This window comes from Sphaeramia orbicularis, chromosome 14 (genome assembly GCF_902148855.1).
Source record: "Sphaeramia orbicularis chromosome 14, fSphaOr1.1, whole genome shotgun sequence".
In the NCBI taxonomy this organism is placed as follows: domain Eukaryota; kingdom Metazoa; phylum Chordata; class Actinopteri; order Kurtiformes; family Apogonidae; genus Sphaeramia; species Sphaeramia orbicularis.
Window position 1 is genome coordinate 43788241 of NC_043970.1, and position 23899 is coordinate 43812139.

Below are 23899 nucleotides of genomic sequence, written 5' to 3' on the forward strand. Positions count from 1 at the left end.
AGGTTCTTTTGTTGTTTGGTTTTGTCTTTTTTAGTGCATTTTTTGTCTATTGTATGTTTATTTTTGTCTTGTCTCTTTGTTTTCTGTCTATTTTATTTTCTATATTTCTTATATGTGTGTGTGTGGGTGTATATACACATACATGTACATTTTGTTTATCATCTTTTATTTTGTTTTGTTTTCTCTCGTGATTTTTCTTGATTGTTATCTATTAGTTTTTTGGGGATTTTTTGTTTTTCCCTCATGGCTATTGTCTTTATTTTTATTTGTTTTGGTTTTCGCTTACTTATTATTTTTTATTTCTAGTGACTTGTAGTTTCTGTTGTGTTGTGATTTTGTGTGCAAAAATAAAAATGACTAGGAAAAAACGAATAAATAAATGGATCCAAATGCTAACACAGACCAAAGAAAACAGAATTTACAACAGAAATGTCACTAATACAGGAAATACACTGGATCAGTGGAAAGATGACCATATCTCATCAACTTAGAGCTGGAGTTGATGGATCAGCAGAAATACAAATGAATGTGTTCAGACGGCACCATACTCAATGTTTGGAACTGTTGGCCCCGCCTCCAGAACCAGGAAGTAGGTCCATATTTGGTCTGTCATTTTTTTACCATAGGAGTCTATGAAAGTGTCATAACTTTGTTTTCTCTACTGCTCTGACCGGGATTAAAGGAGACTGACAGTCGCCATAGCAACCACTCAATAGTGGCCGTGCGATGGCAGCGTGCGTGTGTGTGTGTGTGCATGTGTGGTCGTACCTGGTGGGAGACCTGGAGGCGCTGCGGGTTGATGACAGCGAGGCACTGCGGGAGCTGCAGCAGCTGCCCTGGCGTTGGGAACTCCTGCCCGGCGTTTCACCAGGAGACCTGAGGGAGGACGGCACCAAGACGCACCACACACGCACAGTTACATCCAGACAGTACGCAGGGGTGCCAAACATACGGCCTGTGGACCAAAACCAGGCCGCTGAAGAGTCCGAGCCCTCCCATGGGACGGATTTACAAAAAAAACACTGAAGATTTAAACAAACATTTTAGTTCAGGTTCCCAAACAGAACAATAGGATGTAAAGTGGATCAGAACCGGGACAATAACGACAGGATAAGCAAAAAAAAAACCACACATGTTTTTTTCTCCAACATTCTACAGAAAAATTTGATTAGTTATCTTTTTTTTTGTTAATCATCTGTCAGTGATAAACACCAACACTGGTTCATATTATTATTGTTGGTTCTAGGTCAAATGTTCAATGTTAAAACTTTCTTTTTTACCAATATTCTACATAAAAATTATATAAGAATTTTTTTTATTTTAATTTTTTCCTCTTGTCATATGTCAATGATTAGCACCAACATTGGTTCATATACATTATTATTTTTTGTGCTAGGTCAAATTATCTAAAATGAAGGAAATAATCAAGAAAATGAACAAAAGTAAATAAAATAATGAACAAAATAAACAAGAATGGATAAAATAATGAACAAAATGAAGAAAATCATCAAAGAAATGGGTGAAATAATTATCAAAATGAGCAAAAATTAAGCAAATAATGAACAAAATGGACAAAAAAATGAATAAATTAATGAAAAATATGAGGAAAATATGGCATGTTGTTTATTTCCCCCCCAATATTCTACATAAATTGTATTAGTAATTTTTTATTTTTTCTCCCTGTCATATGTCAGTGATTAACACCAACCTTGGTCAAATGTTAAATGAGTCAATGTGTATTTTGTACTTACTTGGTAGAAGGGTGTTAGTGTAGGAATTTAACGCTGTTTATTAGGGATGGTTTTAGTGGATGGATCAGAATTTTTTTTTTTTTTTTACATGTTTTATTTAAATAAATGTGCATCATATTTTACATCCTTCAAACACTGGTGCTGTGTAAACAAATGTTAACTTTGCAGTCAGTGCAGTAGAAGACAGTGGAAACCCTTAAATTTAAATCCCCCCCCCCAAACAGTCACAGACATATAATATTATTTCATTCAACTGAAATGGTTGATTTCCAGGGTTCAAATCTCACTAAACTGATCACATTTCAAATGCAGTTGAGCTGTGATTTTCTCCTCTCGTTCATTTTCTTCAAACGCTCCTGCCTTTGCTCCAGTGTAGGGGGTCAGACTATGAGCCACCACTTGGTTATCATTTTCCTCTCCACTAATAAAAGAATTTGTATCAATTTGACATCCTTTTTACCGAAACCTTCCCCTGGGGGTACCCCTATTATACAATTAACAAATTCTAATGACAACTTATTAGGGATGCACCGATACCACTTTTTTCCAGACCGAGTACAAGTACAAGAACTTACATTTGAGTACTTGCCGATACCGAGTACCGATACAAGTCCTTAATAATCCCATTCCAGTTGTTAGTTCCTTTTGTAAATGTGCTTTATTGTCATTGTCATTAGTCTGACTGGAACAAGGTGTTGCTACTGACATTCATGTGTTGGAATGAGCATTTCTCAATTAATCCACCAGGGGGCGTCGCTCTGAATTAACCATACTGGACAAATACCATGAAGAAGAGTAAAGTTTTATGAAGAAGAAAGTCAGTAATAACAAATGTGTAGACGAAGGAGGTAGCACTCATGTGATACTAATATTGCAGCATTTTCGTTGGTAAGGTTTAAAAGCTTAGCTTCAGCAGGTAGGGAAAAGATAAATGAGCGATAAGTTTCATTTTCACTTCCGCTGGCAGCGGTCTGCACCGCTCCGTACCTCCATAGTGTTATAAGTAGGATGGAAACCGGTCCAGAACTGGGTAGTTGTCATAAATCTGTCAGTAGTTTTTCTCTAACTCACACAGTCACTCTTTGAACAGATCCTCTACCTCCATGGTTCTGCTGGTATTCTCCGTCTGGTACGCATCCACCAGCACCTGGAAAATGGATGGAATGTACGCAGAGGACGGACAGAACGCTGCGTCCGTATCTGTCTGTGTCTTTAACGTTACTTGCAGTCAGCGTTACTTTCATCACCGTCATTCATTTTGAAAAATCTCCACACTCTTCACACTTCCACACGTTATTCCATTGCCGCGTACCTGCTGCACTGAACTGTGAATGTCACACTGCTGTAAGTGGTATAAGTGCAGTTGTATCGGAATACTTTTATGAGTACAAGTACACACAGTGAGTATCGGAGCCGATGCCTGATACTAGTATCGGATCGGTGCATCCCTAAAACTTACACTTTAGCAGGTTTGAGTTTCCTTCAGAACCCCTGGACCAAAGTGGACTCAGGATGGGACAGACCCAGAAAATATGAGTATGATCCTCTCTCTGAGTACAGGTTCTATAACAACATTTGAGTTTTTATTGTACAACAGTGGATCAGAATTTAAAAAAACAAGACAAATACAAACTATTCTCAGTTTTAGAGTTACAAAAGTAAAATTATATTATGAAAAACATGTAAATATTGTAAAAAAACAGACAAACGTGTGTATTTGTCATTATTTTTGGTTTATTGTGTTCTTATTTGACTGGTTCTGATCCACTTTAGATCCTGTTGTTGTGGACATGGATCCTGCTGTACGTTTGTTGGACGTCTCTGTGGTCCCTGTGGATGCTCAGTAGATATAAAACAGCTCCCACACAAACCATCCCCTTCCATCTAAATTCTAATGAGGATGAGCAGCAGTGTTTGTATGGAAATATGTGGACGGTGTTCTGGAACGTTCTCCACAGCCCCTGCTCAGATAATAGGTGTAAAACAGTCATATAAATGTATGAGTCTGGACGTTGGGGGGCCACATGTCGGCGCCGTCTGGAGCCCGTTTGATTCTAATGTCAGAACGTGTGTGGGTCTGTACACTCATTTCTCACTATGGACACTTGGGTTCATTTGGGGACATTTTCCCTCTGTGTTAAAAATTCAGTTTTTAAAGTTTAAAACAAATTCACCTTATAAACACAGAATTAGAATTATACACAATAATACGTTTGAACACTTATGTATATTTAATTTATCTACTATTATCAGGCAGAAACCTGGAGCAGACCCCGCCCACTGGGGGACAGACATCTGACAGGATAAATGGGTTAAAGAGAGAGAGTAGAGGAAGAGAGAGAGAGAGAGGGTAGAGGGAGAGAGAGAGGGTAAAGGGAGAGAGAGAGAGGGTAGAGGGAGGGAGAGAGAGAGAGAGAGGGAGGGTAGAGGGAGAGAGACAGGGTAAAGGGAGGGAGAGAGAGAGGGGAGAGGGAGAGGGAGAGAGAGAGAGAGAGAGAGAGAGAAAGAGAGGATAGAGGGAGGGAAGGAGAGAGAGAGGGTAAAGGGAGAGAGGGTAAAGGGGGAGAGAGAGATACAGAAAGAGGGAGAGAGAGAGAGGGTAAAGAGAGAGAGAGAGAGAGTAGAGGGAGGAGGGAGGGAGGGTAAAGGAGGAGAGAGAGAAAGAGAGGGAGGGAGGGAGGGAGTGAGAGAGGGTAGAGGGAGAGAGAGGTTAAGGAAGGGAGAGAGAGAGAGTAGGGAGGAGAGAGAGAGAGAGAGGAGAGGGAGGAGGGTAGGAGGGAGGGGGGTGGGGGGGGGGAGGAGCGAGAAAGGGTAGAGGGAGAGAGAGGGGGGCATAGGGAGGGAGGGTGTTAGGGTAAAGGGAGGGAGAGAGAGAGAGAGGGTAGAGGGAGGGAGAGACAGGGAGTAAAGGGGGAGAGAGAGAGAGAGAGAGAGAGAGGAGAGAGAGAGAGAGAGAGAGAGAGAGAGAGGATGGGGGGGGGGGGGGTCTTCTGCTCCTGCTTGTGATGATCTGAACCCTGTGAAAACATCTCCTTCCCTTTTGAGTCAGTTCTTTCCACTGGTATAAAACAGTGCAGATTACTGAATATTAAATTATTCCATTATAGATGATAAACCATTAAAGTTGTGATCTGACATAAATAACTCTTTGTAGTTTGTTGTTAAATCCAGCTCCAGTTGGGTTTTTATTCTAGTCGGTCCGTTTACCAGGTCACATGACCAGGTCACATGACCAGGTCAGTTCTGTCAGTTTTTTTCAGCTGGTTTTAAATCAGCCTAATTACATTCAAACCCCTAAAATCATTGGTTTTCCCTTTAATTGCTCAATCTTTAATATTTCATGAACTTATCCATCATTTGGGTCCATGTTTCTTCTGTATCATTTCTTCTGTTCGTTCATATGACACAATGTTCATTATTTGAATTTCCAGTGAAAACTCATTGGACCATCTGGACTCATTATGGTCATAAATGTCCACAGCTATAAAAAAAATTGCACAGATTTACATTTTCTTCTGTTTTTCTGTTTTGGTCAAATATTTGGATCAACTTCAGTCTTGATCAGTGTTTCTCAACATCCCCCAGGGGGCGCTGAGACCACAATGGGGGGCATTATAAGTATCTGGGTAAGTATTATATCAAGCAGCATGTTATGTTATTTTTTAATGATAAAACACACAAAAATGATTATTTTCCATATAACTAATGTTGGGGGGGGGGGGGGGGGCTTGATTTATTATTATTAGTCTAGATTATGCCAAACATTAACCAAAATATGACTTTGGTGCATCATTAGTTTCATGTATCGTAAGATTTAACTTGTACTTTCTCGAGTCATTAAGGACATGAATAATAAATAATAAATAAATAAATAAATACTACTACTACTATTACTACTAATAATGATATATTATTAATAATAATAATAATAATAATAATAATAATAATAATAATAATAATAACAATAATAATAATAAATAATAATAATAATAAATTTAAAAAATAATGATAATAATGATAATATATTTTATTTCTGTAGTGCTTTTGATCTAAGTGCTTTACAAAACAGCAACAATAAAAGAGTAAAAGAACAGTAAAAACAGATAAAATAAAATAAACGAAACCATTTCTAAATAAATACAATGTCCCATTACATCCAATTAAAACCATATTTTTAATCTCAAAGCCATTACAAAATATAATCATGCATTCTGTTATTTTGGTTTTATTTTGCATCAGTAGGAAACCAGACAAATCAAATACTGAAGGAAAAAAAAAAAAAACACATACCCAGCCCCCCCACCCTAATATTTGTTAAATGGAAAATAAGTCATTTTTTGTGTCTTTTTAATAACTACAGCAGTGACTTAAAGTATTCAAACTGGCATTTAAAGAGTTAAAATCCTTAAAAAGATTGAACGGGGTGAAACTGTTTAAGACATTTATGCAGAAAAAAAAGCCTAAAAACAAATATTAAGGTGTCAAGTTTTTAGAACAGATTTGATTCAACAGTGGAGTAAATGAAACTGAAGCTGTAGGTTTAAACTGTGAATCAAACACATAAAACAAATACAGAGAATTCAAAGTGTTTGTGTTTGTGTGAACGTCCTCGTGTCAGCGTCTGAGTGTTTGTACCTTTTCTTCTGTTTGTTCTTGTCCTTGTGTTTGTTCTTTGGGCTTCCTGACCTGAAACCGATCAAAAACACAGACCGTCATCAAGCTGTCGTCAAACCTTCATTCTATCCAGTTCTTTTTGCAAAAACGACACAGTGTTCGACGCAGTTTCCTCTGAACCAACAGACATCAGTGCTAATTAAAGTACTCCAAGAAAAAAAGAAAATAAGCAACAAAATGAAGAAAAACAGCCAAAGTGATCAATGAAATGAAAAAAGAATAATAAAGCAACAAAATAATAAGTTAACTCAACAAAATAAGCCACAAACTGAACAAAATAAGTTAAATGAATAAAAACGAACAAAATGAATAAAAAATGGACAAGATAGTGAGTCTCATGAACAGAAAATGGTTGTAGGCACTGGGTTTATGTTCAGTTAAAGAGAGATTTGACTGAAAAAGACACTTTTTCATCAGTTTTCTGTTTCTGATGAAATAACATGATGTAGCCATTTTGTTCAGACTTTACTCCATGTGTATTTAGTGTCGTTGTATTTTACTCCATGTGTATCTAGTGTCGTATTTTACTCCATGTGTATTTAGCGTCATATTTTACTCCATGTGTATTTAGTGTCGTACTTTACTCCATGTGTATTTAGTGTTGTTGTATTTTACTCCATGTGTATTTACTGTTGTTGTATTTTACTCCGTGAGTATTTAGTATCGTATTTTACTCCATATGTATTTAGTGTTGTTGTATTTTACTCCATGAGTATTTAGTGTCGTTGAATTTTACTCCATGTGTATTTAGTGTCATATTTTACTCCATGTGTATTTAGTGTCATATTTTACTCCATGTGTATTTAGTGTCGTTGTATTTTACTCCATGTGTATTTAGTGTTGTTGTATTTTACTCCATGTGTATTTACTGTTGTTGTATTTTACTCCGTGAGTATTTAGTATCGTATTTTACTCCATATGTATTTAGTGTTGTTGTATTTTACTCCATGAGTATTTAGTGTCGTTGAATTTTACTCCATGTGTATTTAGTGTCATATTTTACTCCATGTGTATTTAGTGTCATATTTTACTCCATGTGTATTTAGTGTCGTTGTATTTTACTCCATGAGTATTTAGTGTCATATTTTACTCCATGTGTATTCAGTGTCATTGTATTTTACTCCATGTGTATTTAGTGTCATATTTTACTCCATGTGTATTTAGTGTCATTGTATTTTACTCCATGTGTATTTAGTGTCATATTTTACTCCATGTGTATTTAGTGTCGTTGTATTTTACTCCATGTGTATTTAGTGTCATATTTACTCCATGTGTATTTAGTGTCGTATTTACTCCATGAGCATTTAGTGTCGTATCTTACTCAATGTGTATTTAGTGTCATATTTTACTCCAGGTGTATTTAGTGTCATTGTGTTGATGTGATGCTTCCCGTACCTGTATCTTCTTTTTTTCCTGGATCCGGATGTAGATCTTTAAAGACAAAAGAACAGATGATGAGAACAAACTTGACAGAGGAACCATAAACTGAAGACTCGACTGCACCTCTAGTCTGTTTTCCATGGTCCATCTGGTCTAAACCTGTCCCCATTTTTATATAAATGTGTTCCAAACACAAGTGTGTAATGTTGGTTTTTCCATTCAATCCCAAATGTGCTGATTAGTTCTTTCTTGTGGTAGATGTCAGTAGAAGTCATTCCATAAACAGGAACAGAAATCTCTGTTGTTTTGAATCTAGAATGCTTGTTATGCAAAAAAAAATCTTGAACTAAGCAAAAAAAAATCTTGAATCAATAAAAGAAAAATAAATCTTGAATTAAGCAAAAAAAAAAATCATGAATTAAGCAAAAAAAAAATCTTGAATTAAGCAAAAAAAAAAAAAAAATCTTTGAATTTCATTATTTACAGACATAATATGTTATTTTTTCACATCAAACTGAGAAGATATGGAGTCATTATTTTTAGTAGGTTATTATGCTGTTATTTTACTAGAGATTATATTGATCTGTATGTGGAACCTGAACTAAAATGAGTTCAACAGCACTTTGCAAATTCATCCCACGGGCCAGATTGAACCTTTGGCGGGATGCATTTGGCCCCCCGGGCCACATGTTTGAGACCCCTGGCCTAGACGGTCCACTACAGGGTGGGTACTGGTGCAGTTGAGCTGATGGTTGACCTTTAATATGGTTTCCAGTGTTTTCTAGGATAGTTTCACCAGTGACGGACCAGATAACTGTGGTCCAGGAGGGTGTGTCACACCCCTTTGCCCCTCCCCCGTTGGTGTTCGGGCTGTCTCGGCCAATCACAGCTGAGAGTCATGGTCTCATCATCTCAAAAAATTAATAAATAAAAGCAACAAAATGAACCAAAACAGCCAAAGCGATCAATAAAATGTACAAAAATGAATAATAAACCAACAAAATAATAAGTAACATGAACAAAACATGGCTGTAGACACGTTTTATGTTCAGTTAATGATATATTTTGATGAAAAAGTCACTTTTTCTTCAGTTTTTTTCCTTTTCTGATAAAATATCCCTCAACTTTAACCTGAGCTTTAATGAACATCTACACGATCAGTGAATTAAATATAGAAAAATACAGGATTTACACTGAAAAAATGCAAAATACAGAAGATAATATTATATTAAATGGTGATAAATCACTTAAGAAAGGTTAAATATAGATGAATATTAATTTGACACTGGGTCTGTATGGGTTAAATGAATAAAGGAGAGTTTTCAAACATAAACTGATTCATTCCCTCTAAATAAAACTGAACGTACATTTAATATTTATTTATAATGAATCTGTTTATGAATATTCATCCATGTATTAGAAAAAGACAAACAGGCTCAGATCTCCATGAGTAGGAGGACTGGGTTTATTTTATATTTCTGTTCTTTATGGACGCTGCCCTCTGCAAACCCATCTGATCCAAACACAGGTTCCATGACCCCAGTGAGCCGCCACCGCCCCCGCCACCACCAAGGCTTAGGCGTTGCTGTTTTATTTCCACAGGTGCTGTTCTCATCACCTTTCTGATTTACTTCCTGCCGATCCCTGTACGAGGCGGTGATAACACACGGCGCCTCGGACTGAGCGACAGGGAGGACAGCTCAGCCCTGACACATCACCTCCACATCACTTTCCCCTGGATGCAGTTTCCATGGTGATTAGTTGGATGGGTCGGCGTGCGCTGTGGCTGTTTTCTGTTCTACACACCTACATGTACAGAGGAACGGGAGGGAGTGGAGATATGAGTAATAAAGCTGTCAGGGAATGGATATGGCTGATATGGAACTGGGGGCGGGGCTGGAGGGGCGGGGTCAGCCGGGACTGTCAGCCTCAATTATTTTTCCCCTCTCTTCTTTCTGCCGGATTTTATAATAATGTGCAAAATCCTCTATTCTTGCAAAAAAAAAAAGAAAAAAAAAATTATATATATATACATATATATATATATATATATATATATATATATATATATATAATATTATGTCATATTTTATGTCCATTTTATTTTGTTGTAGTTGTAGTTCTTTTCTTATGTTCTTTTTGTAAAATTATTTTAGATTCTAGGATTCTGTTTGGTTTCTGTGAATCAGTGTCAGGGTCTGGTTTAGACCAGCTCTAAATGAACAGTGTCATGAGATAACTTTTGTTATGATATGACACTATATAAATAAAGACAGTGTCTACATCCACAGTACTGAGGTAGTAAATATGGGTATGTCTATTTCCACAGGGCCAATCAGATGTTGTCATTTGTCCTGTTCTAATCAGCAGTAAGGACATGTTGTTGTCCCAGATCCAATCATGGATACTGTTCCATGAACTCATTGTCCTGTTGTGTCTACAGTACTGTGCTCATATATGGAGTACCACCCCCCCGGCCACACCACAACCACATTATGTCAATCCACTACAGTTTACTATGGTTTGGGCCTTTGGTCACATGACATCAGCATTGTCGGTGCCCGAAATGGTATTTTTGTAGAACGGGTCCCAGAGCGTAAACATGTCCCAGCTCCGCCCCCCGGTGTTGGCATATGGATAGGACCAACACCACTGTATGGAAACCATGACAACCATAGGACCATGTGACCAAAAGAAGAAAACTAAGGACGGAACCTCCTGCACATGCTCAGTGCATTCTTCTGTGGTTTGAGTGTATCCTGTCATAGGCCCTGTCCGTGTTTGTGTACAGCGCGACATATAGGTGTGGCATACATATGACACCATTGAGCCGTTTCCACCTGGATGCACATATTTATGGAAACCATACGAGTATGGACCACAAACTGTTAGAATCCACTAAAGACAAATACTAGGAGCGGAGTGGTGTGGACGGAGTCTGGGGAACACAGGACAGAACCAGGACACTGATTGGACCTGAGGGACAGAGACACATGACACAGGTAGTCCAACAGGACTGAGGACAGAGACAGAGGATAAAGGTGGTCCAACAGGACTGAGGACAGAGACCCTTTGTGAAAAAAAATGATTGAAATTTCATTGATTGATTGATCTTACTTTTTAGTTTTTGTAATTTGATATTCGCTCTATTATTTTGTGATGTATTGTTTTTTTAAATTCATATTATTGCATTGACTAGAGGAGCACAATGACAGTCAAGGCTCTTCTATCCTCTCCCGTCCCATTCCATTCCATTCCATTCCATCTTATTCTATTCTATTCTATTCTATTCTATTCTATTGCTCCTTTAAAGTGTGAAGGGAAACCTGTTTTCCTCTGGGGGATGAACCCTCTGCTTCGTCCATACATTATTCATACATCAACAGCACCTGCATTGCAGAGCTGCTTCAGTGGGAGGCTGGGGTGTGTGTGTGTGTGTTTGTGGAGGGGGGGTGCGTGGATGGATGAGGGGGGGAAACCGGAGCCGGCCGGTGCACTGATGCTCAGCAGTTTGGTGAGTGGCTCATTTTTCTTGTGTTGTTGCCCCCCCAACAGGCCGGGTTATTAGAGGCCCCCCCCCCAGGTCAGTCTGGAATGAGAGAAACCACGAAGCAGGACTCCACTGTTTGGTATTTGTTGTGATGTCCCAGGGTTTCACTCATCTGCTCTGGTTTCTCCTTTTTCTTCTTCCTCACTCATTTCTTTTCTGTTCACCCTCTATTTATCTGAATTAAACTTGTGCAGAAACATTTGACGAACATTTGGAAAAATGACAATTTCACCAAAACTCTCATTTTTCCATGAAAAGTGTCTGAGGTGGTTTTTTGGGTGTAGTTAAACTGGTTTATCACACAAAACTGTAATGGAAAGACCTTATAGTCCAACTGTTTTTTGTATTTGGTATTTTTGTTCATGGCTCAAGTTGATGAAATTAAAGAAAAAAAAAAAAAAAGCTAAAAACAAACTGTATGAAAAACATTCTGTTATTATTGGGGTACTGTGCAGATTTTGGCTTTAGGTGGTTAAAGGATGTCTGATAGTAGAGGATTAAATAAACCCAAGAGCACATTAAAATATGAACTAAAGTGAAAAAACGTATGTTAGTTAATTAAAACCAGACAAAAATTTGACAGACGGAAACATGACAATTTTACCCAAACTCTCATTTTCCTCTGAATAGTTGTTGTTAGTGTACTATTGATTAGTGTATGACAAAACTGTATGGAAAGACCTTGAGTCCACCTAGAGTCACATGACCAAAACAAACAGATGTTGATGGATGTTAGAACAAGAGAAGAAGAAGAGGTGAACCCAAACGTGTGTGTACTGTGTGGACACACCAGGAAAGCACATCCATTTAGAATTTAGGAACCAGCATTCTAGATTCAAAACAACACAGATTTCTGTTCCTGTTTATGGAATGACTTCTACTGACATCTACCAGAAGAAAGAAACTGAACAGCACATTTGGGATTGGATGGAAAAACCAACATTACACACTTGTGTTTGGAACACATTTATAGAAATATGGAGACAGTTTAGCTCAGATGAACCATGGAAAAGAGACTAGTGTGTTTCAATGCCTTTGTTACTGTTTTCATCCTCCTTCATGTTTTTATCTTGTTTTTTCTTTTTCTTCCTTTAATCCAAGACGAGATAAATAGCTACCTGAGCAGAGGAGTATGGGAGTAGACAGCACTGAAAATATTATAAAATACTAACAAATAAAATAAATAGGAATATAAAAATGATCCTTATCATTATGTTCCTCCTCCTCTTCATTTTCCCTGTTTTTTTTTTGATTAAATTAAATTAAATTACATCACCGCCTTTATTTGTCATATTTATGTCATTTCCTTTTTTCTTTCTTTCTTTCCACTGTGTCTTTCTTTTTATTTTTCCACTTGTCTACTTTTTTACCATTTACTATTTAATGAAACAGCATTTAAAAAGACTATAAAATTAAATAAAAGTGCAGTATGTTTTCTAAAAAAAAAAAAAACTTTATTGTGTCTTTATGTTTCACCTTCATGTTTCATGAATAAATGTTCACCACCTGAAGTGTTCAAAAGAACATGAAAACCCTCCACAGCTGCAGTAAACACATCTGATTCTGTCAGCTAAAACCTCATGTTTGGTCTGATTTTTCACTGTTGTGTTCCTCCCTTCCTTTCTTCCTTACTTTCCTTCCTTCCTCCCTCCCTCCCTCCTACAGTAAACCCATCTGTTTCTTTCAGGTTAAACCTCAGATGTTTGTCTTATTTTTCATTCTTATGTCTCCTTCCTCCCTCTCTTCCTCCCTTCTTTCCTCCCTCCCTTCCTTTCTTCCTCCCTTCTTTCCTTCCCTCCTTCCTTCCTCCCTTCCTTCCTTTCTTCCTTCCTTCTTTCCTCACTTCCTTCTTTCCCTCTTTCCTCCCTCCCTACATTCTTTCCTTCCTTCCTACAGTAAACCCATCTGTTTCTTTCAGGTTAAAACTCAGATGTTTCGTCTTATTTTTCATTGTTGTGTGTCTCTTTCCTGCCTCTCTTCCTCCGTTCCTTCTTTCCTCCCTCCCTCCCTCCCTCCCTCATCTGTTTCTTTCAGGTTAAACCTCAGATGTTTGGTCTTATTTTTCATTCTTATGTGTCTCCTTCCTCCCTTCCTTCCTCCCTTCCTTTCTTCCTTCCTTCCCTTCCTTCCTCCTTCCTCCCTTTCTTCCTTCCTTCTTTCCTTCTCTCCCTCTTTCCTTCCTCCCTCCCTCCCTCCCTCCCTTCCTACAGTAAACCTATCTGTTTCTTTCCGGTTAAACCTCAGATGTTTGGTCTCATTTTTCATTGTTGTGTGTCTCCTTTCTGCCTCTCTTCCTCCCTTCCTTCCTTCCTTCTTTCCTTCCTCTCTCCCTCCCTCCCTCCCTCCCTCCCTTCCTTCCTCATCTGTTTCTTTCAGGTTAAACCTCAGACGTTTGGGATTATTTTTCATTGTTGTATGTCTCCTTCCTCCCTCTCTTCCTTCCTTCCTCCTTTCCTTCCTCCCTCCCTCCCTTCCTTCCTTCCTTCCTCATCTGTTTCTTTCAGGTTAAACCTCATTTGTTCTGCAACTAAATCTCCATCAGTCAACACCGGCTGTTGCTGAACCTCAGACGCCTCACATCTTCCTGTTTTTCTTTCATACCTGTCGCGCTTGTGTTTCTTCCCACTCTTCTTCTTCTTCTCTCTGCGAGTGGGCGAAGAGCTGTCAAACCTATAGATGGAGAAGAAGCGGAGGACAAACACATGGCTCATTCTCCTTTCATTCAGCTGTTTCATCCCATTTCTGTTCACGCTTTTGCCTCCTTTCTACCTTTCCTTCCCTCTTTCTTCCTCCTTCTTTCCTCCTCTGTATCTGACATCTCCACCAAAATAAACCCAGTAATTCTGTTTATTCTGTCAACAAGCCCAGACTGAACCATTCAGCTGTTCTTTAAATCCACTAAAATCATTCCTTCTTTTCCATAATTACTGGATCCCTTTAATATTACATTAACCCTCATTCATCACTATGAATATTCTGTCCATTTGGATAAATTCCTCCTCTTCATCTACATCATTTTTCTGTTTTAGTGCATATCGTTTACCTCATAGCATAATACAAGTGGTGCCAGTCACAACAAATCCCGCCCCTCAAAGGTGTTGTATCTTATTTTGGCATTGATCCAGCAGATGTCATCATATTTATGTGTGTGCTGATGTCATATCAGTCGCCTCTATATATGTGACAAGTTTGAAGCAAATTGAAACAAAATTGATGTTTTTATAGGCATTTAAAATTTCACTCATTATAAGTAAATGGGAGAAAAAAAGATTTGAGAAATTCATAAAAAAATTTGAACTTTGACCTACTTTTCCCAAAATCTAATGACATCTCATCTGGGTCACTGGTAATCTATAAACCCAATTTGGTCTGAATTCAACCAAAAGTTTTGCTGCGAAAGTGTAAACAAACAAACAAATAAACAAACTACAAAAGCACTCAGAGTGCAGACCTCCGCCAGGGCAGATCAGTCGCCCCCAACCAAAATTTTTTCATTTGTTCCTTGTGCCAGTATCAATATTTCCTGAAAATATCCCCCAAAATCCATCCATAACTTTTTGAGTTATCTTCCTAACAGACAAACAAACAGGAAAAACAAACAAACAGACAAACCCCGATGAAAACATAACCTCCAACCCCTTCCTTGGCAGAGGTAACAAACCAAACCAACCTCTCCTTCGGGGAGCAGGGTAACTATCAATGAACAATACAAACTACAAACATATAGATAAAAACAGTGAAAAAAATAGTGAAACTCCACATAAACACATCAAAACACACCAGTAAACAATCCAAAACAGCACTATCACTATTATATACCATTATTTATAAGATTTCAAAACTAAAACACTGACAAATGTCATGAAAATCTTCCATCTCTCTCTCACTGACTATATTCAGCTCCGCCCCCTTCCACCTGTTCCCTGTCAGCCAATGCTCCGCCCCCTTGCACCCCTCCCCCTCAGCCAAAGCTGAACTCCATGCTTCCTCCTGTGTATCTCCACTGAACCTCAGCCCAGTTTCATGGTTCTAGCGTCTTTGAGTCCAAACACAAACGTCCAGCTTCTTCTTCACTCACCGACTCCGTCTGCGTCCAGATTTCTTCTTCTTCCTTTTCTTTGGACGAGGGGATGGAGAGCTGCTTGATTTCCTCTTCAGTCTGAAGCAGCCGGAGATGAGCAGAGGAAAGGGGAGGGTGAGACACAAATCATTTACGAGAGATCGTTATAATAATAATAATAATAATAATAATAGTATCATCACCAGCATCATCATGTGCAAAAACTCTGATTATAGTCATTTACTGTGATGCAGATGACAAAACTAAACACTTATCAGAACCAAACGTCTGTTTCCTCATTTTCTCCTTTAATTCGGACACATGACGCAGTATCAGTGTATGGACAGGAAATAGTTTAGAACAGGGGTATCAAATATACGACCCGTGGACCAAAACCAGGGTGTGAAAGGGTCCGATCCGGGCCACAACATGAATTTACAAAGTGAAAAAATTACAGAGAAAATATTAAAAATCATGTTAGTTCAGGTTCAACATTCAGACCAATATAATCTAAAGTGGATCAGAACCAGGACAATTAGAATGGATTAAATTATCAATAATGATACATAGGTACTTCTATAAAACTGATCCTAAGAACAGGACATGTTCATAAAAATTCAACCCAAATGTAGACTAATGTTATAAAGCAGGTTTGGAAGAACTTTGGGTCTATTTAACACTTTCAGTGCCATGGGCCGATTAAATCGGCTTTACGAAAACAACCTGTAAAGTGCCACGGGCCGATCAGATCGGCTTTGGAGAACACGCCATATTTGTGTACAAACAAACCATCCACCCCCATTTCTTTCTCACATTTCGATGACGTTCTTTCTGTGTCCCCCTTTTGAGACCAAGCAGACGGGAATTTGAGGTCACGCGACCGAATAATATTTTTATATCTTTTTAATGTTTCTTATTCTCCGGTGTTTCATCAGAGGGAGCCCTCCATGCCGGGGGGCGGCTGTGGACTCCGGGGGCTGTGGCGGGTGGGGGTCCCAGTTGGCCCTCTCCCACTAGTTGGGATGCGGGGCTGTGTTGCTGGTGCCTGGTCGCCGGGGTCGGCGACTGCATCCTGGTGCGGAAGGCTCCCTGAGACAGCGCCTCCTAAATTGATGTTTTACTTTTACTTGTACATTTTTGTTCTGGTCTACCCGTGCTCAGTCAGTCTTCTTAAGTATGTGTGAGCTTGTGGGTTTGCATGTATATGTATGTGTGTGTGTGTGTGTGTGTGTGTGTGCGGGTGAGTGGGTGGGTGTGGGTGGGGGGCGGTACTGATTTTTAAACTGATATGTAAAGCACTTTGTGCTACAGTTTTTAATGTATGAAAAGTGCTATATAAATAAAGATTATTATTATTATTATTATTATTATTATTATTATTATTATTATTATTATTATTATTATAAATTATGCAAATTACGATCAATAATGAATCGGCTGCGTCCGGTGCGCTTTGGATCTAATCAGCAATCGGTCGGATGTTACCGAGCGGTTTCCTGCAGGATTCTTCAAATATTATAAAAACGATGCGAAATACTGAAAAACGGCCAAATTCTGTGGCACTTTTAAGGCTTATTATCCCCTTAACTGTCTGGCACTTAAAGAGTTAAAAAAGAAATACTTACTGAGATAAAAGAGAAGATATTTTTAAGATAAAACACATTTTTATATTATTTTGCATTATATTTAATACATAAATCCACATGTAACACGGTTAAAAGGACACGAAAATTACACACTACTATTTTTATTGAATATCTCTTTATTCTCTCACAGGTGCATTTTAGGAATTGAATTATTTATTCAAGGCAGAGAGTGTTTGACAAAAATGACCACTGTTGTAAAATCATTCGTGATTTATATGTGTTTAAATGTTCCGGTTCTGTATGTAACACCGCTGGACACGATGGGTTCCACACCAAACCTGGAATGAGACTGAGATTGATGAAAAACCCACATTTGTGGATTAGAAAAACCACTAGGATCGACACATTTAACACACTGTATTTATAGTCTACAGAAGACCATTTACACACATGTTTTCATATCAAACGCACCAACACCTAGGGAGATTCAATGTCCATATTTGGGTCCTGTTTCTGGACCCAATATTTGATTAAAAATTCATTAATTATGGGATGGCTCATTTCTCTGAGGTCATCATTAGGTCCATCCTGGAGGGAAATATGTCTACATTTGCTTTTTATTATTGGGCCTAAAAAGATGGAACAGTGACAGATACTAAAATAAACCCAGTTTCATACAAGCACCCAAATACAAACGCTTTTCTTTGTTTTAGACCACAGGTGTCACACATGTGGCCCGGGGGACAAAACAAGCTCACCAAAGGTTCCAATCTGGCCTTTGGGATGAATGTGTGAAATGCAAAAATTACACTGAAGATATGAACACTCAAGGCTGTCAAAATTATTTTGGTCAATTCAATATAAAGTGGATCAGACCAGTAAAATATTATCATCATAAACTATAAATAATGAGAACCGCAAATGTTTTCTTTGTTTTAGTGTAAAAGAAAAAAAACAAAATTATGAAAAAAGTTTACATTTACAGACTGGCCTTTTACAAAAAATAGGAATTACCTGAACAAATATGAACAACCTGAAATGTCTTAATAGAAGTATGTGGAATTTTAACAATATTCAGCCTGTTATTAAATGTTATGTGTATTTGTAGATCCACTGTGATCTGTAAATTGTGATGCACATGTATAAATGATAAACTAAATTGTTAAAATTGCACTTATTTTCTTCAGAAATTTCAGGTTGTTCTTATTTGTTCGTGTTATGTTCAAGTACAGTTCGTAGATGTAAACATTTTCATAACAGAATTTTACTTTTTTCACTCAAATACACACAGAAAACTTTGGAGTTGACATTATTTATAAGTTCTTATTCTATTATTTATATTATTTTATGAGTCCAGCCCACTTTACATCATATTAGGCTGAATGTGGAACTGAACTAAAATGAGTTTGAAATCCGTGTTTTAGAGGAAATTGCACTTATATTTAATGATATGACTGGACGTCAGATCCGTGGTGGGTGAATGGTTTTGTACGTCTGTTACTGAACAGAACACACTTTGGTTTCAGCGAAAAGCCTCCGTTCGTTCAGATCAGTTTCATTAGTTATGATCACAGAGACAACACGAAGAGGACAATAAGTGTCTGATTCAACGGCTCAGACATTCCAACAGCATCTATGGGACCGGGCGTTTACCTGTCGTCGTCATGATAATGGTGGTTGTAGTCTCCATCTTGGTATCCAACCAGTTCAGGGTCGTCTTCGTACTGGTCGGGCTGGTAGTGCAGGTGGTTAACCCTGAAAACAGGACAGTTCAGGGTCAGAGGAGCAAACGCCAACACAATATCTGAGGGTTCGGAGGAGGAGTCGGACATTTACATTTACACTCTGATGTACATATGAATACAGTCTGGGTGGGATTTTTATTACCATTATTAGTATTGCATATTGTTGTAGTAGAAGTAGTACTGTCTTTATGTTTGCACATTTTTTCATTACACTTCATTCTGTTGCTGAATTTCCCTGTTGTGGGATCAATATACGGGCGGCTGTGGCTCAGTTGGTAAAGCGGGTTGTCCAATGACCGAAGGGTTGGCGGTTTGAATCCTGGCTCCGACTGTCCACATGTTGAAGTGTCCTTGGGCAAGACGCTGAACCCTAAATTGCTCCCAGTAGGGCCAGGCTGCACCTTGCATGGCAGTAGCCGCTTGCTGGTGTATGAGTGTGTGTGTGAATGGGTGAATGTGAGAAATTGTAAAGCGCTTTGGGCACCATGAAGGTGTAGAAAATGTGCTATATAAATTCAGTCCATTTACCAATAAAATCTAGTCTAATTTAGTCCAGTCTAATCTAATCTAATTTTATCTAATCTAATCTAATCTAATGTAGTCTAATCTAATCTAGTCTGAGCTAATCTAGTCTAAACTAATGTAATCTAATTTAGTCTAATCTATTCTAATCTAATCCAGTCTAATCTAATTTAATTAAATATAATCTAGTCTGATCTAATCTAGTCTGAGCTAATCTAATCCAGTCTAATCTAATATAATGTAATTCAATCTAATCTTGTCTAATCTAATTTAGTCTAATCTAATCTAATTTAGTCCAGTCTAATCTATTTCATCTAATCTAATCTAAACTAATCTAATCTAATCTAATCTAATCTAATCTAGTGTAATTTCATCTAATTTAGTTTAGTCTAGTCTAATCTAATCTAGTTTAGTCTAGTCTAGTCTAATCTAATTTAGTCTAGTCTACTTTAATCTAATTTAACATAATCTAGTCTAATCTAATCCTGTTTACCTGTGAGTATTTGTACATTCAGTTGTTTGAATATATACTAATAATATCTCTGATGTAATCTTTTGTTGTTGGATAAAGGGATGTTGTAAATCTCAAGTTCATTTGTAAATGCTAATCATAGCATGTATATGGAATTTCCCATTCAAGTTAGCCTTGAGCTAGCGATTCAGTTCCTATTCATTTAGTGTATCATGTAAATTAACTCAGGTAGCAAACATAACTGCCATATTCTGTTTGTGTGTTTTACAGCAAGTCTGAAGTAGAGCTGGGGAGAGAAGTTCTCTCTCTCTCTCACACACACACACACACACACACACACACACAAAATAACACTATAATTCATCCCAGTAATAGAGTGTTGCGCTGATGTAAACAGACTCATTGAGTGGATGAGGATGAAGCTGCATGGACGAGGACACTGAGGGGACGGTGTGAAGTGTCTGTGGAGGGCGTGGATGAGGACACTGAGGGGACGGTGTGAAGTGTCTGTGGAGGACGTGGAACAGGTCTGACGCTTCGTTAGGGAGATGACGGCCAACTGAGCCCTGATTGGCTGAGCATGGTGGGAATGCCAGGCACCAGAAGAACCGGGTTCACACCATCAGACAGTTCCCTGTCCACACAGCGAGACGGACACACAGCACCCACACATGTGTCCAACGGACGAGGACAGCTCAGCCTCAGGAACCCACCATCAATTTAACTACAGACGCACAAAAGCATCAGCAGTGGGGGACGGGGGGACAGGACAAAGGACAGGAAGAAACAAGGACAGGATGAAGGACAGGACAAAGGACAGGAGGAAACAAGGACAGGACGAAGGAAAGGAGGAAACAAGGACAGGACGAAGGACAGGAGGAAACAAGGACAGGACAAAGGACAGGAGGAAACAAGGATAGGACAAAGGACAGGAGGAAACAAGGACAGGACAAAGGACAGGAGGACACAAGGACAGGAGGACACATGGATACAAAGACAGGACAAAGGACAGGAGGAAACAAGGACAGGAGGACACAAGGACAGGACAAAGGACAGGAGGAAACAAGGACACAAGGACAGGATGAAGGGCAGGAAGACACAAGGACAGGAGGACAGACATGTTAACCCTTTCATTCATGGATTATCAGAACCCTAGTCCAGATTCTTTTCCTGAGTGTTTTAATTCATTTTTAGGCATAAAAAAACCAAACAAAAAAAACAATGCAGCTGAATTTTTTAATGAACCTATATTAATAATTATATCAATATCTTCAACTGTTTTTAAGTTATAGCACTTTGAAATGTGTCCCATTCTAAACCGATGGGGATTTGAAAATGTAAAAAATTCATAAAAAATTCAAAAATCCATATTTCCAAATTCTTTGAATAAACTTGATGGGCCTTACCCCAAAGATGTTCCACAACAAATATCAAGTCATTCTGAAAAATTGTTTACAGACGACAGATGACAGCTGATCCCAGTCGTTCATCAGACCCTTCAGCTGGACTAAAAACTGAACGACCTGAACAAATACGAACGACCTGAAAAGTACAATTGTACTGATATTCTGTCTATTCTTAGATTTTCTGTGCAGTTGTAGATCCACTGTGACCTGTATGTTCTGTTAATAATGAGCCGAGACATACAACTGTTGAAATACTCTTATTTTTCTATAGTTCATGACTAGCATTTACCATAGTTTGTGAAGGCATCATCAGAGCAGTGTGTGTGTGTGTGTGTGTGTGTGTGTGTGTGCACATCTGATCTGACCTCAGTGACAGGTGTGTGTTTCTGTAACGTATCGAACGGCTTTAGCATCGATCCTGCTCTGATCGGCCTTGGCTCTGTTACCCTGTCAATCTGAGAGCCTTCACTCACTCCATCCCCCCCCCCCCCCCCCTCCTCCCCCTCCTCTACCTTCGTCTTCCATCCGTTCTGCAGGAAATCAATGCAGGACATCAGTAAACAGAGTTATGAGCCACACTTTACTCCACACTTTACTGCTGGTGTGTATTAAGAGAATCAAGATACTGGGGACGTCGATAGGAACAGTCCCCGAGGAAAAGAAAGAATCAGACTAAAAAAAAACCCTCCAAGATCAGCAGAGTCCAAGTCAGACAGGACCGCGGTGCGTTCAAGGCCCCAATGGAGCCTCCATTGGTTTTCTATGAACTTCAATTTATAAGAGATTCAGCAATTTGAGCAGAGGCGATTTCTCACAGACTGCAAGGGAAGCTCAGCTTCCCCTAAAATTATGAAAATTAAATGGTCAAATATGTACGGTTGTGTTGACATTTCATTGACTACAAATGTGTTAGAACACGTTCATCTCACAGACGAGTTCATTCAGAATCAGTGTTATCACAAATCAACGGACTCGATGTTGTTCACTTCTCATACATTCCCGTTGCGCTGTTTTCTCATACGATCTCTGCTCAGTGCATTTGCCCGTAGACGCTCGGCGTCCATGCACTTCAATGGGACTGAGTGGAACAGTTTTTTTCATTGCCTCAAAACTGGACAGTAATTGGATAAATGCCACGATGTTGTCCCGCCCCCAGACGCTCAGCGTCTCTGGGGGTGAATGGAGCTGTGGGCGGAGCTCGGCCTGGCTGGACGCTGGGATTCCACGTGCTGATGGGATTCCACGTGCTGATTGGAGCAGTAGTCAAATGGCTGAATCCCGTTTGATTGACAGCTATTTTGAGATCTACTCCTTCAGTTGACAGAGTTCAGTTTAATACTGTCGCGCATTCTGCTTGTGAAATCGAGAAACCACTACAAAATTCATTTCTTGCACTGTGAATAAAACACACTCATTGTACTTCCTTGTTTCAATTTAACATAATTTCAATGTTTTCTTGTTTCAGTTACATAATTTAATCATTTCTTGTTCGAGTTTAATATCATTTTGTAGATAGTTAAATCAATCATACTGTTGGCTAGGACAGGGTGAACTAGGTATCTAGTAGGTGCACATGATGGCAGACAATGCTAATGGAACGGAGGGCCGAATTTATGTTTAAATAACTTGACAATTTTTTTGATGTAAGCCGAGAATGAGCTCCCCCTCTCTGAAGGATGAGCAGCCGCCACTGGGTTTGAGTCACACGTTAACGATGTGAAGAACAAAAAAAAACAACAAACAAAAACCCATGAAAAAGACAAAAACATCACCAAGGGTCCAACGGAATGTTTAAAGACATGAACTGGCGTTTGTTTGACCTTTCAAAGTCACTCAAGGTCAAAGGTCATGGCACCAAATGAAAGCCTATATCAGGACACTCCTGAGGGTAGAAAAAATAGGGAAGCAAAAAGAAAAAAGTTTTTTTTGTTGCATATTATCTCCATAAAGTCAGTAAAAACTAGTATTAGAATATGTTAAAATGTGAGAAAACATCAGATTATCAGCATTAAAAATGTTTTTATTTCAGAGTATTCATCATTTTCTGATATTGATTTATTGGTAACTTCTAAAGTTAAACTCATGGTGTGTAGCTGAGTGGACACTTATGGAAAAAAACAAAAAAGAAAAACATTGCATAGTTTTGTTTTGTTTGTTTTTTTCAGGGCTAAAGATGAATAAAAACACTCAGGGAAAGAATCTGGACAAAGAAGGGTTTTATAATTCATACATGAAAGCGTTAACATAAACCAGACTGATATTAAACTACAGAAACAGATACCAGACTGATATTAACGCTTTCATGTGTTAATATCGGTGTGGTATCTGTTACAGTAGTTTAATATCGGTGTGGTATCTGTTACAGTAGTTTAATATCGGTGTGGTATCTCAGTACTAACTCTGACCCTTCATGGTGTTTTCCTGCAGACCGTTGGATGGGGAATCCCGCTGTGGCAGAAACAGTGGACATGTGGACGTCCACTGTTTCCTCTTTACACAGTGACAGACGTCCTCATGGGGACACATGAAGTGACGCCACAGTCTCTTACATCATTACTATTAATACAGAGGAATGCTGATGCACTCACTGAGCACGACAGGAAGTATCAGGGGAGTCGGCATCGAGTACAGACCGACCTGGAGGTGAATGAAGGCAGGACGACCATGCAGACTCACACTAAACACACACAACACACACACACACACACACACACACACCTCTATGACTGAACGACTTCCACTGCATTATTAAC

At 38.7% G+C, this 23899-nt stretch overlaps 1 protein-coding gene across 1 annotated transcript in view; it reads right to left on the bottom strand.

The window, feature by feature from the left end:
• The window catches only part of srrm3 (serine/arginine repetitive matrix 3), a 106072-nt gene that overhangs the window by 19484 nt on the left and 62689 nt on the right, over nucleotides 1-23899 (bottom strand). Inside the window, 6 exon segments of the mRNA XM_030153200.1 lie at nucleotides 769-876; nucleotides 6387-6437; nucleotides 7821-7856; nucleotides 13957-14025; nucleotides 15434-15514; nucleotides 18655-18756. Of these exon segments, the coding sequence (XP_030009060.1) occupies nucleotides 769-876; nucleotides 6387-6437; nucleotides 7821-7856; nucleotides 13957-14025; nucleotides 15434-15514; nucleotides 18655-18756 (447 nt within the window).